Source organism: Engraulis encrasicolus, chromosome 23 (assembly GCF_034702125.1).
Source record: "Engraulis encrasicolus isolate BLACKSEA-1 chromosome 23, IST_EnEncr_1.0, whole genome shotgun sequence".
Taxonomy (NCBI): Eukaryota; Metazoa; Chordata; class Actinopteri; order Clupeiformes; family Engraulidae; genus Engraulis; species Engraulis encrasicolus.
The window spans coordinates 13846891-13870040 of record NC_085879.1 but is presented as its reverse complement, the minus strand read 5'-3'; the positions used below and the strand labels follow the sequence as shown (position 1 = coordinate 13870040).

The 23150-nt window shown below is 44.1% G+C and overlaps 1 protein-coding gene across 1 annotated transcript in view; it reads left to right on the top strand.

The window, feature by feature from the left end:
* Window positions 1-23150, top strand: part of LOC134439570 (dedicator of cytokinesis protein 2) — a 338998-nt gene that overhangs the window by 314316 nt on the left and 1532 nt on the right. The window contains exons 40-50 of the mRNA XM_063189473.1: window positions 1153-1294; window positions 3673-3754; window positions 3996-4080; window positions 4724-4810; window positions 11918-12094; window positions 12499-12582; window positions 15026-15163; window positions 17757-17884; window positions 19712-19904; window positions 21873-21975; window positions 22691-22842. Coding sequence (XP_063045543.1) covers window positions 1153-1294; window positions 3673-3754; window positions 3996-4080; window positions 4724-4810; window positions 11918-12094; window positions 12499-12582; window positions 15026-15163; window positions 17757-17884; window positions 19712-19904; window positions 21873-21975; window positions 22691-22842 — 1371 coding nt within the window. The remainder of the gene's footprint in view (window positions 1-1152; window positions 1295-3672; window positions 3755-3995; window positions 4081-4723; window positions 4811-11917; window positions 12095-12498; window positions 12583-15025; window positions 15164-17756; window positions 17885-19711; window positions 19905-21872; window positions 21976-22690; window positions 22843-23150) is intronic.

Genomic DNA, 23150 nt, shown 5'->3' with positions numbered 1-23150 from the left:
GAATCTGAGAGTGTTTTAATTGTATTTTCCATAAATGTACATTCTTGTGCCAAACAGAGAGGTAATCTCTTAAGAAGTAATGAGGTTTGAATTTGATACGCGCTTTCTTAATTGAATTTCGTTCAATATTATTGAAATAATGGGTGCGATAAAAGTATTAAATTTTATGTGAACATGCATTAAAAAAGGTCTTAAAAGCATTGAATTTAGGTTTAACAATCCTGGGGGAACCCTGGTGTGTGTGTGTGTGTGTGTGTGTGTGTGTGTGCGCGCGCGCGGGCGGGTTTGCGGGCGGGCGTGCGTGCACTTTCATTTTTACTTTCACTTTTACTTTCACTTTTTTTTTGAGATGGCTGTTCAGATGTCCTTTCATCTACTAATGTGTGAATTCTTGCCATTCATTTTGAGAACATACTTCTAAACCCATGCAAAATGGATTTTGCAATGCAATGCCATACCCAATTCAAAAATGTCAATTTCCCGAAATGTTCCTGAATGGAAACCATTTTGCAAAGGAGCTCTTCTTATACAGGAGGCATTCATCCATCAGGCTGAGGGCCTTCATGTGTGCTTTTTGTTCATTTTCTATGTAGGTTTTGTGACTCCATGTGCAGAACAAGGTGTTTATCCACCGTGGTAGGAAGTATGAACAGTGCACGGTGCATCATAAAGCACATCAAGGCATTAGGTGTTGCTGTATTATGTCTTCTGCTTCCACAGAAGAAGGTGCTTATCCACCATCGTGTATGAGCAGGGGCGCAACTACAGCATATGCGATGTATGCGTTGCAGGGGGGCGCCAGAGAGAGGGGGGCGCCAAAGAGAGGACGTTGGAGGGCGCCAAATAATTATTAAGTGTTTTTTTTTTAATCGTTCTTGCATACCCCCCCAGAAAACAGTAGTTGCGTCCCTGTGTATGAGCATCAACAACCCATAGTCACCTAGCGCTAACACGTTTCTGCTCCAAAGCAAGGTGTTCATCCGTGGTAAAGACTATGAACATTGAAACCCCCATAGACACCTAATACCCGTCTACATACATATGTCTTCTGCTTTTCCAGAGCAAGGTTGTTCATCCCTGGTAAAGAGTATGCGTCAAAACCCCATAGACATCTAATGCCTGTCCACATCCATATGTCTTGTGCCCGTATAGAACAAGGTGTTTATCCACCGTGGTAAGGAGTACGAGCGTCGTGAGGATTTCCAGAACCATCTGTTGAGTCAGTTCCCCAGCGCCATCCGTCTCAACACCACACAGATGCCTGACGACACCATCAAGAGCTCCGCCAACCAGTGTATCCTTCTCATGCATGCAAAACACACATGTGCACGCAGGCACGCAGGCAGGCATGCAAGCACACATTCACAGGTACACACACAGGCACACAAGCACACAGATGTGCACACTCACACATGTATGCACATATGCATGCACAAATACATACACACGCACAAGCACACGCACGCACACACGCACACACACACACACACACACACGCGCGCGCACACGCACACGCACACGCACACGCACACGCACACGCACACACACACACAGTCACACCACATGCACATGCACACACACACATGCACACACACACAGCTCGAGAAAAAGCAAGAAAAGGAAGAAGATAATGAAAGAAAGTTCTATTATGTTTTTTGCACTTGTTTCCAGTTTATGTGTGCCTGCATGTGCATGCGTGTGGTGGCACTGGTAGTGACTTGGTGTGCTGAGTCTCTAGCTTTTGTTTTGGTGCATTTTGTTCTCCTGGTAGAGCAGCATGTTCCGCTGGACTCCAGACTCCCCATCGGGGGGGTAGGTTTGCGGGATGGGGGGTTATTTGTTGCAGGCATTGGAAATGTGTTGCACGGTGATTAGGCACCCTTTTTTGAATCATCCCTCTAGTAAGCGGCAGTCTCCTGAGGGTGTGTGTGAGTAGTGAGTGTGTGTGTGCGTGTGCCTGTGTGCATGTGCCTGTGTGTGTGTGTGTGCGTGCGTGCGTGCGTGTGCGTGCGTGCGTGTGTGTGTGTGTAACTCTGAGCAGTCTCACTGCAAACTCGTTGTTGCGATCCACTGTGCCTGTTAAAATATGTGTGTGTGTGTGTGTGTGTGCGTGCGTGTCTGTGTCTGTGTGTGTGTGTGTGTGCACGCGTTAACACGCTAGCCTCTCTTGCCCGTGGGCTGTTCTGTAGCAAATCTCTTTCACAGTGGGCCAACTCTGTTTGTCATTGTGTCACCTCAGCGGGTTGTTTTTCCTCGATATCCACGCCCCTTGTGACCCCCACAACGACTGAAATGTACTATCGAGCACTTTGGAAGGTTTAGGTAATGCTTCAGCTCTGTTCTCCTGAAAAGAGAGAAAACTTGCTCTGTAGATGTATGTGCACTTCTGCAATTTCTCCTAAAAAATTGCCTTTTTTCTCTCCAAGGGATTACTTCGATTTGACTTAGTTGAATTTCTCTTCACGTTTTCTTGAGAGGAAGTGGTGTGCATTTCAAATAAGTGAATTAGGACTTTTTATGAATTAAAGCGGGCTATTTTATTCATGTCTTACCCACACACAACTTTGATGGAATTAGATATTAAACTTTTAAACATTTTGTTGGATTCCAATGTTGATGTCCCTTGTCCAATTCCATGTTTTCTTAAAAAGTTAAATTAAATCCCTTGAAGACGGAAGCTGGAAATCGGTGCAGCTTAAAGTTTTAAACAATTATTATGTGCAAACACACGACTGACTTTTCGATGTTATCACATCTTCTTCAGAGTCAACAGTGAACAGGAAGACACATCTCCATTAAATCTGTTTTTATATATCCATGCTTTGCGACATTGGAGAATATGGCACGTACGGTAGGCTAATGTGCAAGCATCTTTGCTGAAGGCTCCTTCTCCTCTCCCTTTCTCTCCCGTCGTTAAGCATATGCACAGTTATGCTTGCCCGCATCCCAACACCTGCTTCCCATTAACTCCAGCTAATCCACTTGCTTTCAGCAATGAAGGGAAGTGTGTGCTGTGGTCTGTTGTCTTTGACGTCTAGTGTGTGTGTGTGTGTGTGTGTGTGTGTGTGTGTGTGTGTGTGCGTGTGCGTGCGTGCGTGTGCGTGTGCGTGCGTGCGTGCGTGCGTGCGTGCGTGCGTGCGTGTGCGCCTGTTTCTGTGCGCCTGTGTGTGTGCCTGTGTGTGTTCGGTTGTCCTCAACGTCTACTGTGTGTGTGTGTGTGTGTGTGTGTGTGTGTGTGTGTGTGTGTGTGTGTGTGTGTGTGTGTGTGTGCGCGCGTGCGTGCGCGCGTGTGTGTGTGGTGGTAGTGTTACATTTTTGAGCAGCCCTAGGTCAGCCTACATCAGCCCTAGGTCATACTGTTTGCTGTGTGTTTGTGTGTGTAGGGAGTGTGTGTTTGAGGGAGGAAGCGAGAGGGGAGGGAGAAAGAGGAGAGAGACTCCATTGTGTGTGTGTGTGTGTGTATGTGCATGCGCCTGTGTGTGTGTACTTGTCTGTGTGACTGTGTGCGTGCATGTGTGCGTCTGTGTGTGTGTGTGTGCGCGTGTGTGTGTGTGCATGTGTGCGTCTGTGTGTATGTCTGTGTCTGTGTGTGTACATGAGTGTGTTTGTTTGTGTGTGTGTTTATGTGTGTGTTTTTGTTTCTGGTTTTAAGTTCCTGAGCTAAGCTTTCAGATATCCAGTGTTTCACTGTGCAGCCAGTCTTGGAGATCCCACCCCGCCTGAAGAACAAGCCTGTCCCCGACCAGATTATCAAGTCAGTTTCACACACTCACCTACACCACTCACACATACAAATACGTCTTGCATACATAATATTTGATCAATAGTTTTTAGTGTTTGTGTTAAAACTTACTTTCTTTATTGTTTTCTCTTACTTTCTCTCTCTCTCTCGTTCACTTTCATGCACACACACATCCACATGACCGCACACTCACTCACATAAACACACACCAAATCTCTCTCTCACACACACATATATGCATGCACACTCACAGTTTCTACAAGTCCAACTACGTGCAGCGTTTCCATTACTCCAGACCTGTGATGAAAGGAACAGTGGATAAAAACAATGAGTTCGCCGTGAGTATCACACACACACACACACATACAAGCACATGCAAGCTTACACACGTGCTCACACATACGCATACTCTTTGTGATAAAAGGCACAGCATATTGCTGCCAGTTTGTGCCATGAGTCACTCACACACCGTTAAATGCATGGTGGACCGCAACGTGTTCGCCATGAGAATTCACTCCCTCCTGAATCAACCACCACTACAAACAAGCACACACACACACATACGCATGTAATGTGCAACGCACACACAAACAAGTACGCACAGTCATTCAGATTTTAATATTTATCCATACACAAATAAGAAGAGAGCCACATGGAGGAGGAAAAAACGGACAAATAGAAAAATGTGCAATACAGAAAGTTTTATGCAGATTTCACTGTGTGTTAGAGGTTCCACTGTCAACGGCGTTGACAAAACAAAGGCATGGACAAAAACCTATGAAAGAAGCAATCAAACTGACAATGTTTCGCAGAGTGGCCTGCTTATGGGAGACAAAGCGCAGGCACGCACACACACACACACACACACACACACACACACACACACACACACACACACACACACACACACACACACACATAAACAAACACACACACACACCCTAACAGTGTTTAACATGCGTTGTCTCTGTGTTGTCCCAGTCTATGTGGATTGAGCGCACCACATTCTGCACAGCCTACAAGCTACCTGGGATCCTCCGCTGGTTCGAGGTCACCCAGATGACTCACGTAAGTCACATTCACTCTAAACTCTATATCTCATATAGACGTTGTACTTATATCACAACAGTGAGTCACATCCACTTTGAACTATAGATGTCGTATGCAGTAGGTCACACAGATTTTATTCTCCCTATCTCACATCATAAGCTGTGGCCTAATACAGTAATTACATAAATGGGCTTGGAATCAAATCCCCACCTGACTACTAGGCGTATGTTTTCTCGTCCTAGTAGACCTCCATCCATGTCTTAATAGCCCTTGAACAGCTCACCTAACCCCCACATTGCTCCAGGGAGAGTAACTAATACCCTATACTGTAGCTAAAATTACTGTAAGTCACTTTGGATGAGAGCGTTGTTTTATTTTGAGAGTCACCCTGCCTGACTTTGCCCGGCGTACAAAACTCAGTGAGTCCCAGTCCCAAGCTCAGTGAGTCCTAGAGGCCCGGATTCCAAGCCAGGTGGGATGCCCCTTCTCCCTTTTACTGCCATGCATCGTGATGGTCTTGCTACATAGTGTCTTGGTACAAACATCTGTGCAATGGCAATGGAATTCTGAAAGTAATGAAGTTTTGAAATATTCAAAATTTCATGCGTAAATTAGGATGGCCATATGTCCTCGAAGTAACAAGAGGTAATGATGGAAAGCTCGCACATCCACAGGAACGTCTGACCTGGGAGCAGGACCACAAGTGACTTGATGATAGTGAGAAAAAGTCCGCTGACGACCAGGATTTCTTTTGCTCCCAAAATTTATTTTAGCGTGACGTTTCGGGTTTTACCCCTTCTTCAGACGTGACAATACATAGAAAGTACACCCCATATATACAAATACCAGGTGATCACATGATCCCATTGCAGGTGTTAACAATTGCTATGAATAAATTGGCTCACAAGTCCCACCACTCATTACTCACAGAGCTGATGACATCACATATGTTACAAATGACACTCCCCTACACACACAGGTGACACTATATACATATGTTCATATACAACCGGAAAACCCATAAGGAATGCTAGATTGTGAAAAAAAAATAAATAAAAATAAAAAATAAATGAAAAAAAGGCAAATATGCCTGAAATACCATTCCCCATTATATACATGTTTGGCAAGATTAGTCAAAAGTGTTGGCACAAGTGAAATTAAGTCCATCACGGGGGCATGTGAAGAGAAGAGAAGTCCTTTTGCACACAGTTTCAGGAGACACCACATCACATATGCATAACGGAGGGCCGCAGCAGTGGAGGAAAGGTTCCCTCTCTAGAGTCACAGGTTGGCGGCAGGAGACACCACATCTAGAGTCACAGGTTGGCGCTGGGAGGCAGCGCATCTAGAGTCACAGGTGGGCGCTGAGGGATACTGTGTCTGGAGTCACAGGTTGGCGCTGAGGGATCTTAAATCTAGAGTCACAGGTTGGCGCTGAGGGACACCACCTCTAGAGTCACATGTTGGCGCTAGATCTAAAGACCAGGAGCTAGTAAGATTGGATTCACAGGAAAGGTCTCAGGTCAAAGTCTTCATTTAACCCTCTAGGAGACAGGGTCCCCAATGTGTATATCCAGAATGCTTCTCTCTTTAGTAGAAGGGAATTCACATCCCCTCCACGACTTGGGCACTTGACATGTTCAATGCCTATGTACCTGAGAGTTGAGACGTTGTGTGAGGCAGCTGTGAAGTGAAGCGCCACTGGACTCTTCTCGTTGTGGTTGCGGATATTCGACCGATGTTCAGCTATCCTGGTTTTCAAGCTCCTGGTTGTTTTTCCAATGTAGGCCAGCCCACAGGGACACCTGAGCATGTAAATGACATTGTTAGTGTTACATGTAATCACACCTTTAATGCGCAACTGTTTCCCTGTGAGGGGGTGATGAAAGATCTTAGTTTTGATAGTGAAATTGCATTGGGCACACTGGCCACATTTGTAATTGCCTTGGGGAATCTGCCGCAGAAAATGTTCTGGTTGGGGAGGGTGGTGGGCTTTCACCAGTAGGTTCCTCAAATTGGGTGGTCTTTTGAATACCACCCTTGGGGGTGATGTGAAACAGCTTAGAGAAGGGTCAGATGTGACTATATGCCAATGCCCTGTGGGCTGGCCTACATTGGAAAAACAACCAGGAGCTTGAAAACCAGGATAGCTGAACATCGGTCGAATATCCGCAACCACAACGAGAAGAGTCCAGTGGCGCTTCACTTCACAGCTGCCTCACACAACGTCTCAACTCTCAGGTACATAGGCATTGAACATGTCAAGTGCCCAAGTCGTGGAGGGGATGTGAATTCCCTTCTACTAAAGAGAGAAGCATTCTGGATATACACATTGGGGACCCTGTCTCCTAGAGGGTTAAATGAAGACTTTGACCTGAGACCTTTCCTGTGAATCCAATCTTACTAGCTCCTGGTCTTTAGATCTAGCGCCAACATGTGACTCTAGAGGTGGTGTCCCTCAGCGCCAACCTGTGACTCTAGATTTAAGATCCCTCAGCGCCAACCTGTGACTCCAGACACAGTATCCCTCAGCGCCCACCTGTGACTCTAGATGCGCTGCCTCCCAGCGCCAACCTGTGACTCTAGATGTGGTGTCTCCTGCCGCCAACCTGTGACTCTAGAGAGGGAACCTTTCCTCCACTGCTGCGGCCCTCCGTTATGCATATGTGATGTGGTGTCTCCTGAAACTGTGTGCAAAAGGACTTCTCTTCTCTTCACATGCCCCCGTGATGGACTTAATTTCACTTGTGCCAACACTTTTGACTAATCTTGCCAAACATGTATATAATGGGGAATGGTATTTCAGGCATATTTGCCTTTTTTTCATTTATTTTTTTTTTTTTATTTTTTTTTCACAATCTAGCATTCCTTATGGGTTTTCCGGTTGTATATGAACATATGTATATAGTGTCACCTGTGTGTGTAGGGGAGTGTCATTTGTAACATATGTGATGTCATCAGCTCTGTGAGTAATGAGTGGTGGGACTTGTGAGCCAATTTATTCATAGCAATTGTTAACCAGGGATTAAAGCAAAAAAAAGTCATCTGACTGAACTTTTTTACCGGTTAGGTACCCGATCGAGTATCACTCCGTAACCCTACGAAAACCAATGTAGCCAGGCTCTGCCCTCGTAACGAAACATACACTGGTTTTACGCAAGGAATGGTGTCACAGCCAGCGCTAGACAAAGGCAGACAGGGCAGTCGCCTAGAGCAGAATAGGCCTATGTCTTGAGGGCGCCAGTAATACCAAAAACTGCCACAAAATCAGAACTTCAACCAACATAAAACTTTACACTTCACATTAACAATGAATATTCATTATACAATAAGTAGGCCTGTATACACTCAGTATGAATGTACTAGATCAGATGTTCTCAATCAGATGTAGGCCTACAATGCTACGTTTACAGATGCCAATTTCTAAAAACAAAAGAAGGAAAGAGGGAAAGTGGGCAGGCCTAGGCCACCAGATTGACTAGAACTGGTCGAGAATGGAGGGATAATGGATACTATCAGACTGCAAACACTGAACTGCAATTTGGGGAATGTTTTGGCTATTTCCTCTTATTTCTACCCATTATTTATGAATTGTTCACAACATTATGCAGAATGGATTCACAATGAGTGTTGCTTCAAAATGGTCAAGCTGATATCACAGAATTATTGACTTGGAATTGCAATGCGTTGATACAGTGATCCCATTATGTTTTTTTGTTGTAGTAGTAGTAGTAGTAGGCTATATTTTGTCTTTCACATCAGAATGGGCAAACACTGATCTGGTGAAAGCACTGGTGCGCATTGCTTGCAGTTGTATTTCTGACATTTAAAAAGCAATGCACTGTCTGGTCATAGCAATCAGAGGGAGAGAACTAGTTGTTGGTTATGTGTATGTATTTCACCCTTTTCACTATCCATCCTGTTACAAACAACTTGTTGACGTTTACAAACAGGGTGCGGTAGTCTGCCTCTGTGTTCTACCGTTTTGAAAACCTATGGCTACTTTTTTGCTTCTCGATGTGCGGTGCCAGGCACACGCTTAGTGTTACCATTAATTTAAAAAACGTCCCCGATTCCTACACGCACTCGTGTTCTCTCATACAAGCTGACACGACGCACGCAGACACGGCACAGTCACAGACGTCTATCGTTTAACAAAAGTAACACACTTTCCCAAGCTTGTCGCGCAACTTTCCACTCGAATCAAGGCAAATCACCCACCCATCAGTCCTGAGTGCGCAGTGCGCCTAACTGAACTCAAACGAAACGCATATTTCGAGAAGATGGGCACAGACGTTGAGCCACTCAAAATCAAGCACACACACAATTGTTGCTGCACACTATTCCAAACTATAAAAATAGCATCACACAATAGCCTACAACAAGCCTTGAAAGTGAAACAAACATCGAAACGGCATTTATCGACCATGAGTCCACCCATCAGAACACTGCTTCCCAGAACAAGACGTGACATAAAATATTGGCTCTGCCAGGGATAGCATCAGTGACTCCTGTAAAATGCAACCCATTTTTAACTTATTTCTTAAATATATATCGGCAACAACAAAGTTAATCTGCTATGATTACAGATGAGACAGTAAATTATCCGTTGTCAGAAAGACAACTAGAGCTAGTTCTACCATAGCCCTTTTACGCAGCCAGTCAAACGCGCTAAACTTTGAGGAGGAAACGCGTGGTATCCTAGCTAGCTGTCAATGACAGCCGTCCCATTGGGGCTATGAATAATGTTAGTAAAAGCCACAATGCTTAAAAGGCAAACCCTTCATGAAAAGGACATCATGCGCAGTCGAAGTAAACTATTCTTTTTTCCCCTAACTATCTGCCACGGCAGGTGCAACGATAATGGAAACGTGTCCTACCTTCTTCCAGCTATGCATTCCATGCATTAGCCCATATTGGAATCTCAGTCCAACTCGTTTAACGATTGTCATGGCACTTTAAAGACATAGTATTACACTTTTTTTTTTTCCTGCCATCAGCAACAATGTTGGGTTTTTTTTTTTTTTCAATCTCTCGCGCTGCGCCGCCACCGAATTGTTGACCGCTCGTGCTGTACCTTTTTTTAAGGGAACACGGAAGAACAGGGGATGGCTCAAAACTATTGATGAGTGAATCTGTTGTAGGCCTATCACACCAGTGGTGGAGTGTATAACTAAATCCGTACACCAAACACACCTCTCGTCCCCTTCTCGTGACCAGGAGTGCTCTCGATTTGTGTTCAGTTGGAAAGTAAAAATTGTAAATTAATTGACATAAATTATACGGACGGAAATCCGTCCAAACGAAAATCCAGTTGACGGAAATCCGTCGTAGCGACGGAAAACTTTAATCCCTGTGTTAACACCTGCAATGGGATCATGTGATCACCTGGTATTTGTATATATGGGGTGTACTTTCTATGTATTGTCACGTCTGAAGAAGGGGTAAAACCCGAAACGTCACGCTAAAATAAATTTTGGGAGCAAAAGAAATCCTGGTCGTCAGCGGACTTTTTCTCACTATCATCTCGAAGTAACAAGAGAAAGGGAAAAATAAGAAATCTTTGTCCCAATTGTTTTAGTTCAAACATAACTTGTTTCAATGACATTGACTGGAATAATACCGTAGGATTTTACCCTGCTCCCAAGGGAAATACAAGCCAATGTGCCTGCTTTTCATCTCAGAGGTCAGAGGAGAAGCTAAATATTTGCTGGGCATGAAAGTGTGATCTTAAAAATCCATACAAGTCTTGTGCTGAAAGGGGTCAAGTTTCTTGTCTGGCAGTGCTGGCTCTTTCACTTTATTTGACAGTCTCTGCACACAGTCTGTGCACCACACTCTACAGTACATATGTCTGTGTTTTACCTCAAATTATCCCATGATTGTGTTCGGCACCAACATCGCACACAAGGGGTCTTTTTTTTCTGCTCTCTCAGTTGCCCGTGCACGTTGGACCTAACCCACACAATGCTCCTGGGACTGTAATTAAAATAACTGCAACTTACTTTGGATGAGAGGGTCGCCTGGATTTTATATTGTTTACACATTATATGCTGTGTATTCTTGTACTGAAGAGTCACCCTGCCTGACTTTGCCTGCGGATTGACTGTCCATCGCGCAAAACTGGTGTGGCGGTCAGAGCAGAGTGCTCTTTTGGTACCCCATACCATAGGTCCGGATTTAAAAGTGGGATGCCTCTTCTTCCCTTTACTGCAATACATTTATGCCGTCTCGCTACCTAGTTTTTTTTTCATAGAAACATCTGTGCAATGGCAATATAAAGTTCTCAAAGTCATGAAGTTTTGAAGTGTTCTACAACAAATATAATGTTTTATGTGTAGATTAGGCTGACCAGATGTCCGCGAAATAAGTTGAAAGAAAGAAAACGTACTTTGTCCCCAAAAATGTGTGTTTTCACGCATAAACTGTAGTTCAATCAGAACTTATCTCAACGACATTGACCGGAGAAAATACTGTTGGACTTTCCCCAGCTCCCAAGGGAAATGCTGTGAAATGTGTCTGATTTTCATCTCTGAATTCTGGAGTGTAGGCGTATAACTTCGCTGGATGCAAAATAATGATCTTTAAAATCCATATTGTTCCCAGCAGAGATGGGTCTATTCTCTAGTATGGAGAAGCAGACTCACTTCATTTCATCTCGTGAAAAGAGTCAAGGTTACCTCAATGGGTGGCACCCTACATACATACAGATGTGTGGAGTCTTTGAATAAACTACTAACAGAGAGTTGCACTGCCACTGCACTGGAAAGACAAAGCACAGTAACGCAGTACAGTTAGCAGTAGCAGTAAGCAAAGTACAGTACGAAAGCAAAGTACAGTAACAATACAGGGGTGCTTTTCTCGACAGCGTCATTCCTAACTAAGTTAGCAACTTACTTGGTTGCAGTACAATTTCTCATAGGCAGCCTACTAAGTTACTAAATGGTTAATAACAATGCTTTTGAGCAACTTGGTCCAGTACAATAACAGTACAGTAACAACACTGACGGTAACAATGCTAATGTTAACAGGCACTGCTCTACAAAAGCACAGTAACAATGCTAACCAGCAATGCTAACCAGCTCGTCCTAACCAGGCTACACTTCCTGCTTGCGTCCTTAATAGGCTACCATCAGCCCCCTGGAGAACGCCATCGAGACCATGGGCAACACCAACGAGAAGATCCTGACCATGATCAACCAGTACCAGGGCGACGAGACCCTTCCCATCAACCCCCTCTCCATGTGTCTCAACGGCATCGTGGACCCCGCCGTCATGGGGGGCTTCGCCAAGTACGAGACGGTGAGACATTTACATGTTTTATTTTATTTGCTTATTTTATGAAGATATTTTTAAGCCTGTATGTCTTTATTTGGACAGGATAGTCTAGGAGTGTGACAGGAAACAAGTGGGAGATAGAAATAATCAGGATAAGCATAATATTGATAATAACAATAGCGAGAGAGATGGAACTAATACTAGTATCAAAGGAAAGGGAGCCGTAGCCTAATCCTTAGGGAGTTGGTCTTGCAATAGAAATACTAGTATACTTTAACAGCTGTGTAAGTAATAAATGCAATCGTAGTTAAGCCATTGTAATGCTATAAATAATACAGTATGACTACTAATGTGATTACACCAATTTCTCATTTTTGATATTTGTTCCATCCCTTTTCCTCCATGTCCTCTTTGTCCTCTGTCTCCAGGCCTTCTTCACAGAGGAGTACATCCAGGGCCACCCGCAGGACAAGGATAACCTGTCCCGCCTCAAAGACCTCATCGCCTGGCAGGTGACAAACACGCTCACACACATGCACACCACAAAAAACATGCACACACACATGGACACCACACAAACATGTACATACACATAATGACTCCTTTGCATTTACACAGAAAGCACATGAAAGTACAATATTTGTAGAACATTTTAATTGTGAATTTTTAACGTTTCGTAGTTGTTAGTATTCTGTGTTAGGGTCTTTTGCCCGTACAGGGCAGAGAATAGCTATCCAATTATAGTTCTGTGATGCAGCATGTGTCAGAGGTCTGACTGGTAGAGCAGGATGCTGACACCAGGGCCATGGTGCTAATGAGGAAAGACATGGCAGACAAAATACACCAACACTACCTAATATGTGGCCATGTACTGTCAGCAATGACTCATCTCACACACACACACACACACACACACACACACACACACACACACACACACACACACACACACACACACACACACACACACACACACACACACACACACACACACACACACACACAGTTTTCTCTTCTTGTTGCCCTGATCATTAGACCGTGAGGCCACACTGACTGACCATACTGACCAGGAGTTGGATTGTACTCCTCAATGCACTGAGGTGCACAGTGGTGCTTGCCTCAGGCCCCAGTCATCACTGTGTGTTTGAAGTACTACATGAAGAACATTGATCACCACAGGCAGGCAGGCTGGCGGAATAACAATGTAATGAAGAAAAAGTGCACAACCTACATATAATAAAGCAAGATGCACGTAACATAAGTACTAAATAAATAAAAAACACCAAACATTTCTTTATATTTGTCTTGACCAGTTGCCACTGCTAAACAGATGTATCTACTGTACATTTAAATAGCAGTAATAAGTGATTAAAACATATTGAATGTGGTTGTCTTGGCCCTGCCGTGGCCAACCAGCAGGGCACTCGTCTATCATGCGGCTGACCCAGGTTCGATTCCTGGCCCGGGTTCTTTGCCGGTGTCCTGTCTATATGAGCAACCCGTCGAGATGTGATCCTTTTCACTACTGAGCATGCGCACGCATGCGCATGCATGCGCACACACTTGCGGCGGTTTTCGCGGGTGATTGCCCACCGAATGGTGCGACCGCAGTTTACAGACTCGAGAATATCCTGAAATGAGAGAAGTCATCCGCCTCCTTCCTACGCATCGCACAGCAGCACTTTGCTGATCAAAACTCATCAAGCAGCATATTGAAACTGGCAGTAGGCCTAGACTACTGGTTCGGAAATTGCATAGCCTACTCTCGTATGGGTTAAGTAGCCTAAGGCTGGTTTGGATAATAAGAAATGCGCTGTTGGGGATGTATTGCCCATAAATTGACAGACATCTGCCAAAACAAAGCCACAATATGCTATCTGGGAATCTCTAAACCTCGCTTGTTTATCCCCATAGCACATCATTTCATATGGCAATGTTGCCTTGCGAGACAGGCCCACGTCGCATTGAAACCAAACCAACAGCAAATGGCTGCATTACACAACCCGTAGCCAGGCCCTGATGTCAAACACTTTCTCCAGTCCTGTATTTGCGCAAACTCAGCTCAGTCTCTTTCATATGGCACGTTTCTTAACTTGCTCAAACGAGAGGCTCACTTTTTTTAGTAGTCAGCAGCCGCACGTTCTTATTAAACTCCGCACGAACGACTGCACACCTCTGTCCGTGAAATAAATAAAGTAATGGTTATTAAAACAGTCCTACGTGGACCATGGCCGATTGAAACGTTGAAACGATTGAATCAAGGTTGCTCATTTAGATGAGGCAGCGCAAATCGATAGAACACCACTATCGAGTAGGCCTAGGCTAAGGCTACCGGTCGCTCATCTTGACGAGGCAACTCATCTCGACAGAACACCGGCCCTTCCCCGTCTCTCTCTCCCCACTCGTTTCCTGTCACCACCTTCACTGTCCTATCATAAATAAAGTCAAAAAGACCAAAAAATATCTTTTAAAAAAAAGAATGTGGTTGTCTTGTGTGGCGTCGGCGCAACTCCTGTGTAGAGGACCATGCTACATGGGAATTGCAAATGTATTTAAAATGTGATGGAATGATTAATAATATAGAATAACTAATAAAGAAATGAAAATGGTTGTGTTGTCCAGGGGGCGTTGCAAGACAGATGTTGTGGGATGTGAATGAAGGAAATACATTATTATAACAATGAATAATTTTGAAAATGATAATTATAAGTAGTTTCTTCCACCAAGCAGTTAGATTACTGAGTTCATACTGAAGACAACAAGGCAATTTCTTTGCACTCCCCCCCCACTCATTTTATTTTTATTTTTTAATCTTTTTGAGGACACAAAAAACACAACAATTTTTACTCTTTATAGGCTTCAAACCTATAATAAGACGTAATAAACTAATCTTGAATCTTGAATCTTGAATCTTATAATAAGTATTATGATAATGAATGATATTGTATTGCATAGGTGCCATTGCTGGGTCGGGGCATCATGCTGCATGGCAAGAGGGTGACTGAGGACCTGAGGCCCTTCCACGACCGCATGGAGGAGTGCTTTAAACAACTCAGGAAGAAGGTGGAGGCAGAGTACGGAGCACGAGAACTGGTGAGTGAGGAGACACACACGTACACACACACACACACACGGTAAGCACACACACACACACACACACAAACACACGGTAAGCACACACGGTAAGCACACACACACACACAAACACACGGTAAACACACAAACACACGGTAAACACACCTCACACACACACATACACACATACACAGGGTGAACATGCATGCACGCACGCACGCACGCACGCACGCACGCACGCACGCACGCACGCACGCACGCACGCACACACACACACGCAGACACACACACACACACACACACCCACATTACCAACACAACACACACACACACACTCATTACCAACACAACACACACACTGGTTCCACGACCGCATGGAGGAGTGACAGGAAGACTCCAGTTATTTATGCAGAACTTGCTGTAATGATAAAGTTACTGTACATTGATCTTGTAGTTATATAGTTTTGTAGAACAGGCTTCTTCTTCAGTAATGTTTGCATCGATCAAAACAGTTGTTCCACTTGTTCCACATTTGAAGTGAGTTTTGTGTTGTTTACAGATATGGGTGATAATGTTGTTTGTACTGACTGCAATACATATTTTATTTGTGTTGTGCCATCACCAACTCCTTCGAGGGTTTCATATCATCTGCAGATGTTGATCCTAATATGGTTTCCATTGACAGCAAAGTCGTCCATCTTCTTTGAGAAAATATTTTAACCATTTCATATAGTGCACCACTATTTATCATCATTATCATCATCAGTTATACTATTAGTAGTAGTAGTAGTAGTAGCAGTAGCAGTAGCAGTAGCAGTAGTAGTAGCAGTAGTAGTAGTAGTTGCAGTAGTTGCAGTAGTTGCAGTAGCAGTAGGTGTTATAGTAACAGTAGTAGTAGTAGTATCTACTATTTTACTTCATATAATGTCTTAATATATATGCATTAAAAGGGTGTAACATCAGTCCGGGGAATGGATTTGTAGTGTGTGTGAACTTGTAGCAGCGCATACTGTGGCTTCAAAGCAAAGCAGAGTGTAGGTAACTGTAGCACACACACACACGCACACGCACACACACACACACACACACACACACACACACACACACACACACACACACACACACACACACACACACACACACACACACACACACACACACACACACACACACTGTACCCAGACCCTTCCTGACAGGAGGCTGCCCGTAGAAGCCATTTATAATTCTTTAAAATTATTTTTTGAAAGAGAAGCAGAAAGAAACTCGATGGAAACCGGAGCAACTCTTACTGGATAAACTTCACAGTCCCCAACATTACATTTCAGATCCACGTTTTTGATCATTGAAATGGCAAGGTCTGACTTGCAGTTTTTTATTCCATTAACTTTCCCCGTCGCATATAATGCAAATGAAATCGTACGGTAGGCTTCCCAGAAAGGCAGATGGATTTGGGCACTATTTGTGTTAAGATAGAATACCAATGTAGATCATGGAAACAGTTCATTTGAATAAATTCTTTTTAGCATAATGTTTGTTCTGTATTAGTCTATGGGTGGTCTGGTCAAACGCTAGCAAAGAAGGCATCATTTCCTCTCAAAAATGTTTTTCCAAAAGGAGTAATTCAATCAACACAAGCCATGGAAACAGCTTTTGCCATCTGCAATTTGTGAGGCGCAATTACCATGAATGCAGGCGTACATCGCTGATTCAAATTAGCTGCATAAAAACCGTTTTTTCAGAAAAGCCCTTGCGCAGATGTCATGGCATCTGGGCCAGTCAAACAATGGTGGATGTAATAGTCAGCATGCATTTTTGTCTGTGCTTGTGTTTTTCTGGTTTGTTTATTTTTTTATTTTTATGTTTTTGCTTTAATGTGTTGTTGCCTTGCTTAATAGGCACCCTTCTACACACACACACACACACACACACACACACACACACACACACACACACACACACACACACACACACACACACACACACACACACACACACACACACACACACACACACACACACACACACACACACACACATCACATACGGTGTAGTGCTAAAACAGTTCTAACTACAGTAGGTTTGGCCTACAACCAGGCAAGAGAGAATCAGTTGCAACTGAATTGATTTATTAGATAGACCCACTCCATCTCTTCTCATGCATAATCACTGCACATACTGTCCAGTCTACTGTTTTTCAGGTTATGCAGTATCACCCCCCAAAAGAACAAGATTTTAAAAATATCTTTAATGTCTTATAATGTCTGTTATATTGTTTGCTATTTATGTATTGATTCAGAAGGCATGCACAAGTTCACATGTGCCCGGACTACTAGCGTGGGCACACAAATGGCAAATGAAATCCTTTGACTGTGACTTTGATGCAAGAGTGTGCTTCAGAGGCTGAGATATTTAGGTTTTAATAGGCAGCGGTCACCTTTTCCCAAAACGGGCTTTGGTACTCAGCAGGTGATTTTTGCAGGTGCCTTAGGCTTAAGTGGGTTCAGTTAAAAAGTCTTTAATATGATGGTCTGGCACGTTGTGAACAAGAGTATTCTTCAGAGCCGTAGGGTTAGGGTTATATCTAATCATTCCTGTTGCCTCTCTGTCACAGCCGGACATGGATGAGAGGAAGTCCACTCGTCCCCGCTCGGTGCTGCGCTCCTACCGCCAGTCCATCATCTCCATCTCCTCCCTGGCCGGATCCGAGTGCAGCACCCCCACCAAAGGGCAGCCCGACAGGTACAAATAATCACTTTTGGTTACACTTCACTGGAAGCCGGCGTCACACGTATGACATAACACAAAGTGTAATAATAGCATCAAAACAGTGTCATGGCAGTCATGAACGAGTCATGAACATGATGTCAATGTCATAAATGTTTTAATGTTTACTGGTAACATTACAACAACAATAGACCAGCCCAGAGAGCAGAGAGGGGAAAAGGGAAAGAAGTTAAGGACAGAAAGCAAAACACTGCAAAAAAAAAAGACACAGCAGAGATATGCAAGGCAATGTGTTGCCAATGCAATTCATTGATTTTGTTGGCAGATTTTAAGACATGAAAAGTAGCTAGGTTCTCTCTGAGCCGATCTGAGTGAGGGACCCCCACCTCAGTGCAGGCCGAGTGGTGACAGCTCCCCATCAACCACCTCCTCCCCCTTCAAGTGTCAAACAAACCTGGTTCACAAGTCCCTGACACAGTTGACATTGATTAACTTGGTCTACCGCCTGTCTTGAGGGCTCATTACCATGATTCAGAGCTGGTTGGATCAAGTTTATAGCAGGGTTTTTACTTTATAATCCCAGCAATGAGCCTCTTCTCCTGAGAACTCTGCAGGCAGCAGTTGTATGTGTCCTCATAACAGATGTTGAATGACCTGTGCTGCATGCTGTGGTAACTCAAGCTCCCATATTGCTCTACTCAACCTGCCTACTCCCCTTATTCTCTCTGATCTACCTTTCTCACTGTCCCTCTGTCCCTCTCTGGATCTGTCTGTCTGTCTGTCTGTCTGTCTGTCTGTCTGTCTGTCTGTCTGTCTGTCTGAGAATCAGTATCATGTCTGCAGCCATCCTGCTGTTTCAATCCTCACCACTTCTGTTGGTTGACCTGTACTGCATGCCATGTGGTGCAGTTCACCTATCGCTCTACATGTCTGCTCTCTGTCTCTCTCTGTCTCTCTCTGTCTGCTCTCTGTCTCTCTCTGTCTCTCTCTCTCTCTCTCTATCAATATCAATAAACCAATGAAACAGAGGGTTACATTACATTACATCACATAATCTGTAGAGCACATACAGTATTTTTTGAACTGGCCTCTCTCTTTCTGTCCTCGCCACCTCTCTATTTTTCACTCTCTCTAACTCTCTTCAAACTTCAAACTGTTGGCCCTCCCCCAGTTGGCTCTCCCCCAGACTCTCAGCCATCTATTATGTGAACCGTTGAAAATGATACAATAAAATGAGTAAATGAGTGTTAAATGTCAAATCTCTTCACTGTCTCTCTCTTTCCTTCTCTTTCTCTATCCCTCTCTTCCATCCTCCCTCCCCATCCCCCACCCCCACCCAGCCCACTCTGCCCCGGTCCAGCTCGCGTTCTCTCTCTCTCTATCCCTCTCTCTCTCCTTCTTTCTCTAGAAAGCATCAAACTCTCTTTCTAAAAGGTCGAGGTGCTGCGGTGACCCTGGTTCAAGCCTGGCCTGACTCGAACCCTAATCCTACCCCTTCATTTTCCCCCGCTCATTTCTTGTCCATCTCTTCAACTGCCCCCTTATACATGGGTTCTAAATATTTGTTTTCTCCTGACTGCGCGAAACTAGCTGCGCACAACTCAACCTCTGATTGTTGGAAAACTGCTGTCGGTCAAAAAATTAGCTCACGTGGTTGGCTGCCAGTGTCTTGCCCCTCCTCACAACACTGTGTTGATCAACAAAAATCTAGATCTATATCTATGTTATCTATAAATAAATGCAAAAAGATTAACAATTAATAAATACAATTTCAGCCTCTCTCTCTCTCTTTCTCTCATCCCCCTACTCATGTATTAACTCTCTCTCCATCTTGTCTTCCAGCTCTCTCTCAGTGGAGATGCCGCCTCCGCCAACCCCTACCCTGCCCCCCCTGCCCCGCTCCAGCGGCAGCATCAGCGTGATCGACGAGGGGGGCCACGAGGTGGAGGTGCGCCTGCGCAAGTCCAAGAAGAAGAAGAAGAGGAGCAGCATGATCTTCATCTCCGAGGAGAAGGAGAAGGCCAGCGACAAACGGGTACGTGCGGAACGCTGGGGACACATAAAGGGTCGGACAAAATAATGGAAACACCTGTCATTTTAGAATGGGAAGTTTCATGGCTCAAGTGGACCAGCCTGTTGGCCAATCTTCATTAAAGGGACACTGTGTGAGATTTTTAGTTGTTTAATTCCAGAATTCATGCTGCCCATTCACTAATGTTATCTTTTTCATGAATACTTACCACCAGCATCAAATTCTAAGTATTCATTATGACTGGAAAAATTGCACTTTTCATACATGAAAAGGGGGATCTTCTCCATGGTCCGCCATTTTGAATTTCCAAAAATGGCCATTTTTAGCTGCAAAAATGATTCTACTCTGACCATACTAGAAAATATTTGTTAAATACTTAATACACTTTTATGTAAGATCAAATTTGGCAATAGGCAGCTCAATTTCAATAAGCAGCGTAGTTGCAGTACCTTTTTTGACCATTTCCTGCACAGTGTCCCTTTAATTGCACATTGCACCAGTAAGGTGGAGTGTTAATATTGAATTAGCAGGGTAAGAGCACAGTTTTGCTCAAAATGTTGCAATGCACACAACATTATGGGTGACATATCAGAGTTCAAAAAGGAGAAATTCTTGGTGCACATGTAACTGTTGCATCTTTGATCGAGACAGCAAGTCTTTGTGATGTGTCAAGAGCCACAGTATTCAAGGCAATGTCTGCATACATACCTCCAAGAAGGATGAACCACATCCAACAGGATTAACTGTGGATGCAAAATGGTCTAAAATGGTAGGTGTTTCCATTATTTTGTCCAATTCCTGTATACACCACCAATTTGGCCAAGAGGAGCGAACTTTGCCATTCATTCCTGTGAGGCAAGTTAAGTGGGACGAAGTGAAGCGAACATATTTGGCCAAGTTTACGAAAATGAGGAGCGAACTTTGACTGTGGCAGTCAATCAAGTCAACAAAACGTTTAAATCGATTTGATTTGCCACTACGACCTGTCAGAGTGGAACCTCTCTTTGCTTCACTTGTGTTACCTGCATGTGTCTCCAACGTAAGCAGGGGCGTCGTAATAGAGGGAGGTAAAGTAGGGCTGAGTCAACAGGGCCCCATGTATACTCATGAACGGTGTGACGTTATCCATGTGCGTTACGCCCGTTTGTGGGGGAAAACAACCCATGCAAGTCAATTGGTGATGTTGGGGTTTAATAAACGAAAGATACGGACCTGTAGACTAGCGTTGTTCATGTCGAAAACGTGTTGTGTTGCTGGATGTTCAAATAATAAAGCCAAAGAGCCGTGGCTGAAGCATGGAATGTGTTTATTTAGGCTAGCCGATGTAGCATGTAAGTCAATGAGACATTCAGCTTGTTTTCACCTATAAAGGGGCATAACGCAAATTTAAGAGCAAAGTAACCGGATGGCCGTTCATGAGTATGTCGTGGGCCCACACAGAGTATTGGTCCGAATATAAGACGACACTGAATATAAGACCCATTTTTCAGACCAAAAGTCCTGTCTTATATTCTGGCCAATACAGTATGTAGATACATGGGTGGAGAGGGGTCCATTGGAGATGTCCAGGGAGGGTCCAGAATATGCTGCTAACGCCACTGAGTATGGTAACAGCTGCACAAGGCAGAGTGGTCTCAGCAAATACGCTGAAATACAGCATAAATGCCAAGTAGAAGGTCATGTACATGCATAACTTTTCAGTATAAATATGAAAAGAAGCTATTATTTTCTATTAATCTTGCTTAGCCAATTCATTATTGTGTACTTTGTATGACTAACAATGTATTTCTACTCAGAGACACTATTGTGTTCTGGTGGTCTTGCTTTGCTAATTCAGTCTATTGTTTACATGAAAAGGCTCAAGATGTTCTCAGACATCTCTCTCTCTCTCTCTCTCTCTCTCTCTCTCTCTCTCTGTTTCTCCCCAAATTCCAAACAACTGGTCTAACTGGTCTCTTTGCTGCCCTCTAGCTGTCAAAGAAGCAAGAGTTCCGCAGTGACACCAACCTGTGTGAGCCAAACCAGGGGGTGGGTCTCTCCGCGGCCAACTCCAGGTCAATGCCCACCATCACAGGTAAGACACTCTGTGGCTGACAGTCATCTACATATAACTATCTATATAACTATCTACATATACATAATCATGTTAATATAAAAATTATACTTGTATCACTCAGGAAAATAGATCTGAAAATAATGCATCACACATGTGAGCCTAAAATGTGGGATCAATATTTTTGTGGTTAAACGTACTAAAACAAGTACCTTTGTCGATTTGCTACTGCTTGATTTTCTTTTGCAAAGTAAAAATACCATTCCAAAAAAAATATTGTAGGTTTCAATGCCCTATGTTACATTTCTGAGGCGTGCAGATACGCTTGTGCATGCAGGGATTGACAGAAAGACGATTAGAGATTCCCTCACTGTTTTCCTCCTCGCACTCGCTCACTGTCACAGCAGTCTCAGAGGAAATGGAAGCTATTCCAACTCTTTTCTCTCACATATCATGTAGCCGAAAATGACATCACACACACACACACACACACACACACACACACACACACACACACACACACACACACACACCTATGCCTACACTAATTAAAACTATCATAGAGATGTCTCCCATTTCTCTCAGCTGCAAACCATCACACACACACACACTTGCACGTGCACACACACACATACACACACACACACACCTACACACACACACACACACACACACACACACATACACACACACACACACCTACACAACTACTACTGCATCTCTTGTCCTTCCCCAGGCCTGTCTCTGTCCGTGGCCACTGGGGGAGATGACGGGGACTCTGCCCGCTCCAAAAGGGACGGCAAGAGCATGTCCATCTGTCTGACCGAGCAGAACAGAACCACGGACAGGCGCTCCAAAGGCGTCATCAACCTCCTGTTCAAAAGCAAGGTGAGACTTTCATCCAGGTAGACATAGGCTTTGCGGTAAAGAAATGTAAGGCTTTGGCCATGATTCAGACGGCTAAGGCACCATACCCTTAAGCCAGTGTTTCCCAACCAGGGGCACGTGTACCACTAGGGGTACGCGAGCACACCTCAGGGGGTACGTGGAGAAATGTAATAATAACATATACGTACATGGAGTGTAACCACTTTGGGATAGCAGAATAGATATAGAGCACGCGTAAGGGGGTACTCTTCATATGACAACATGGCTTAGGGGGTACGCAGAACAAAAAAGGTTGGGAAACTCTGCCT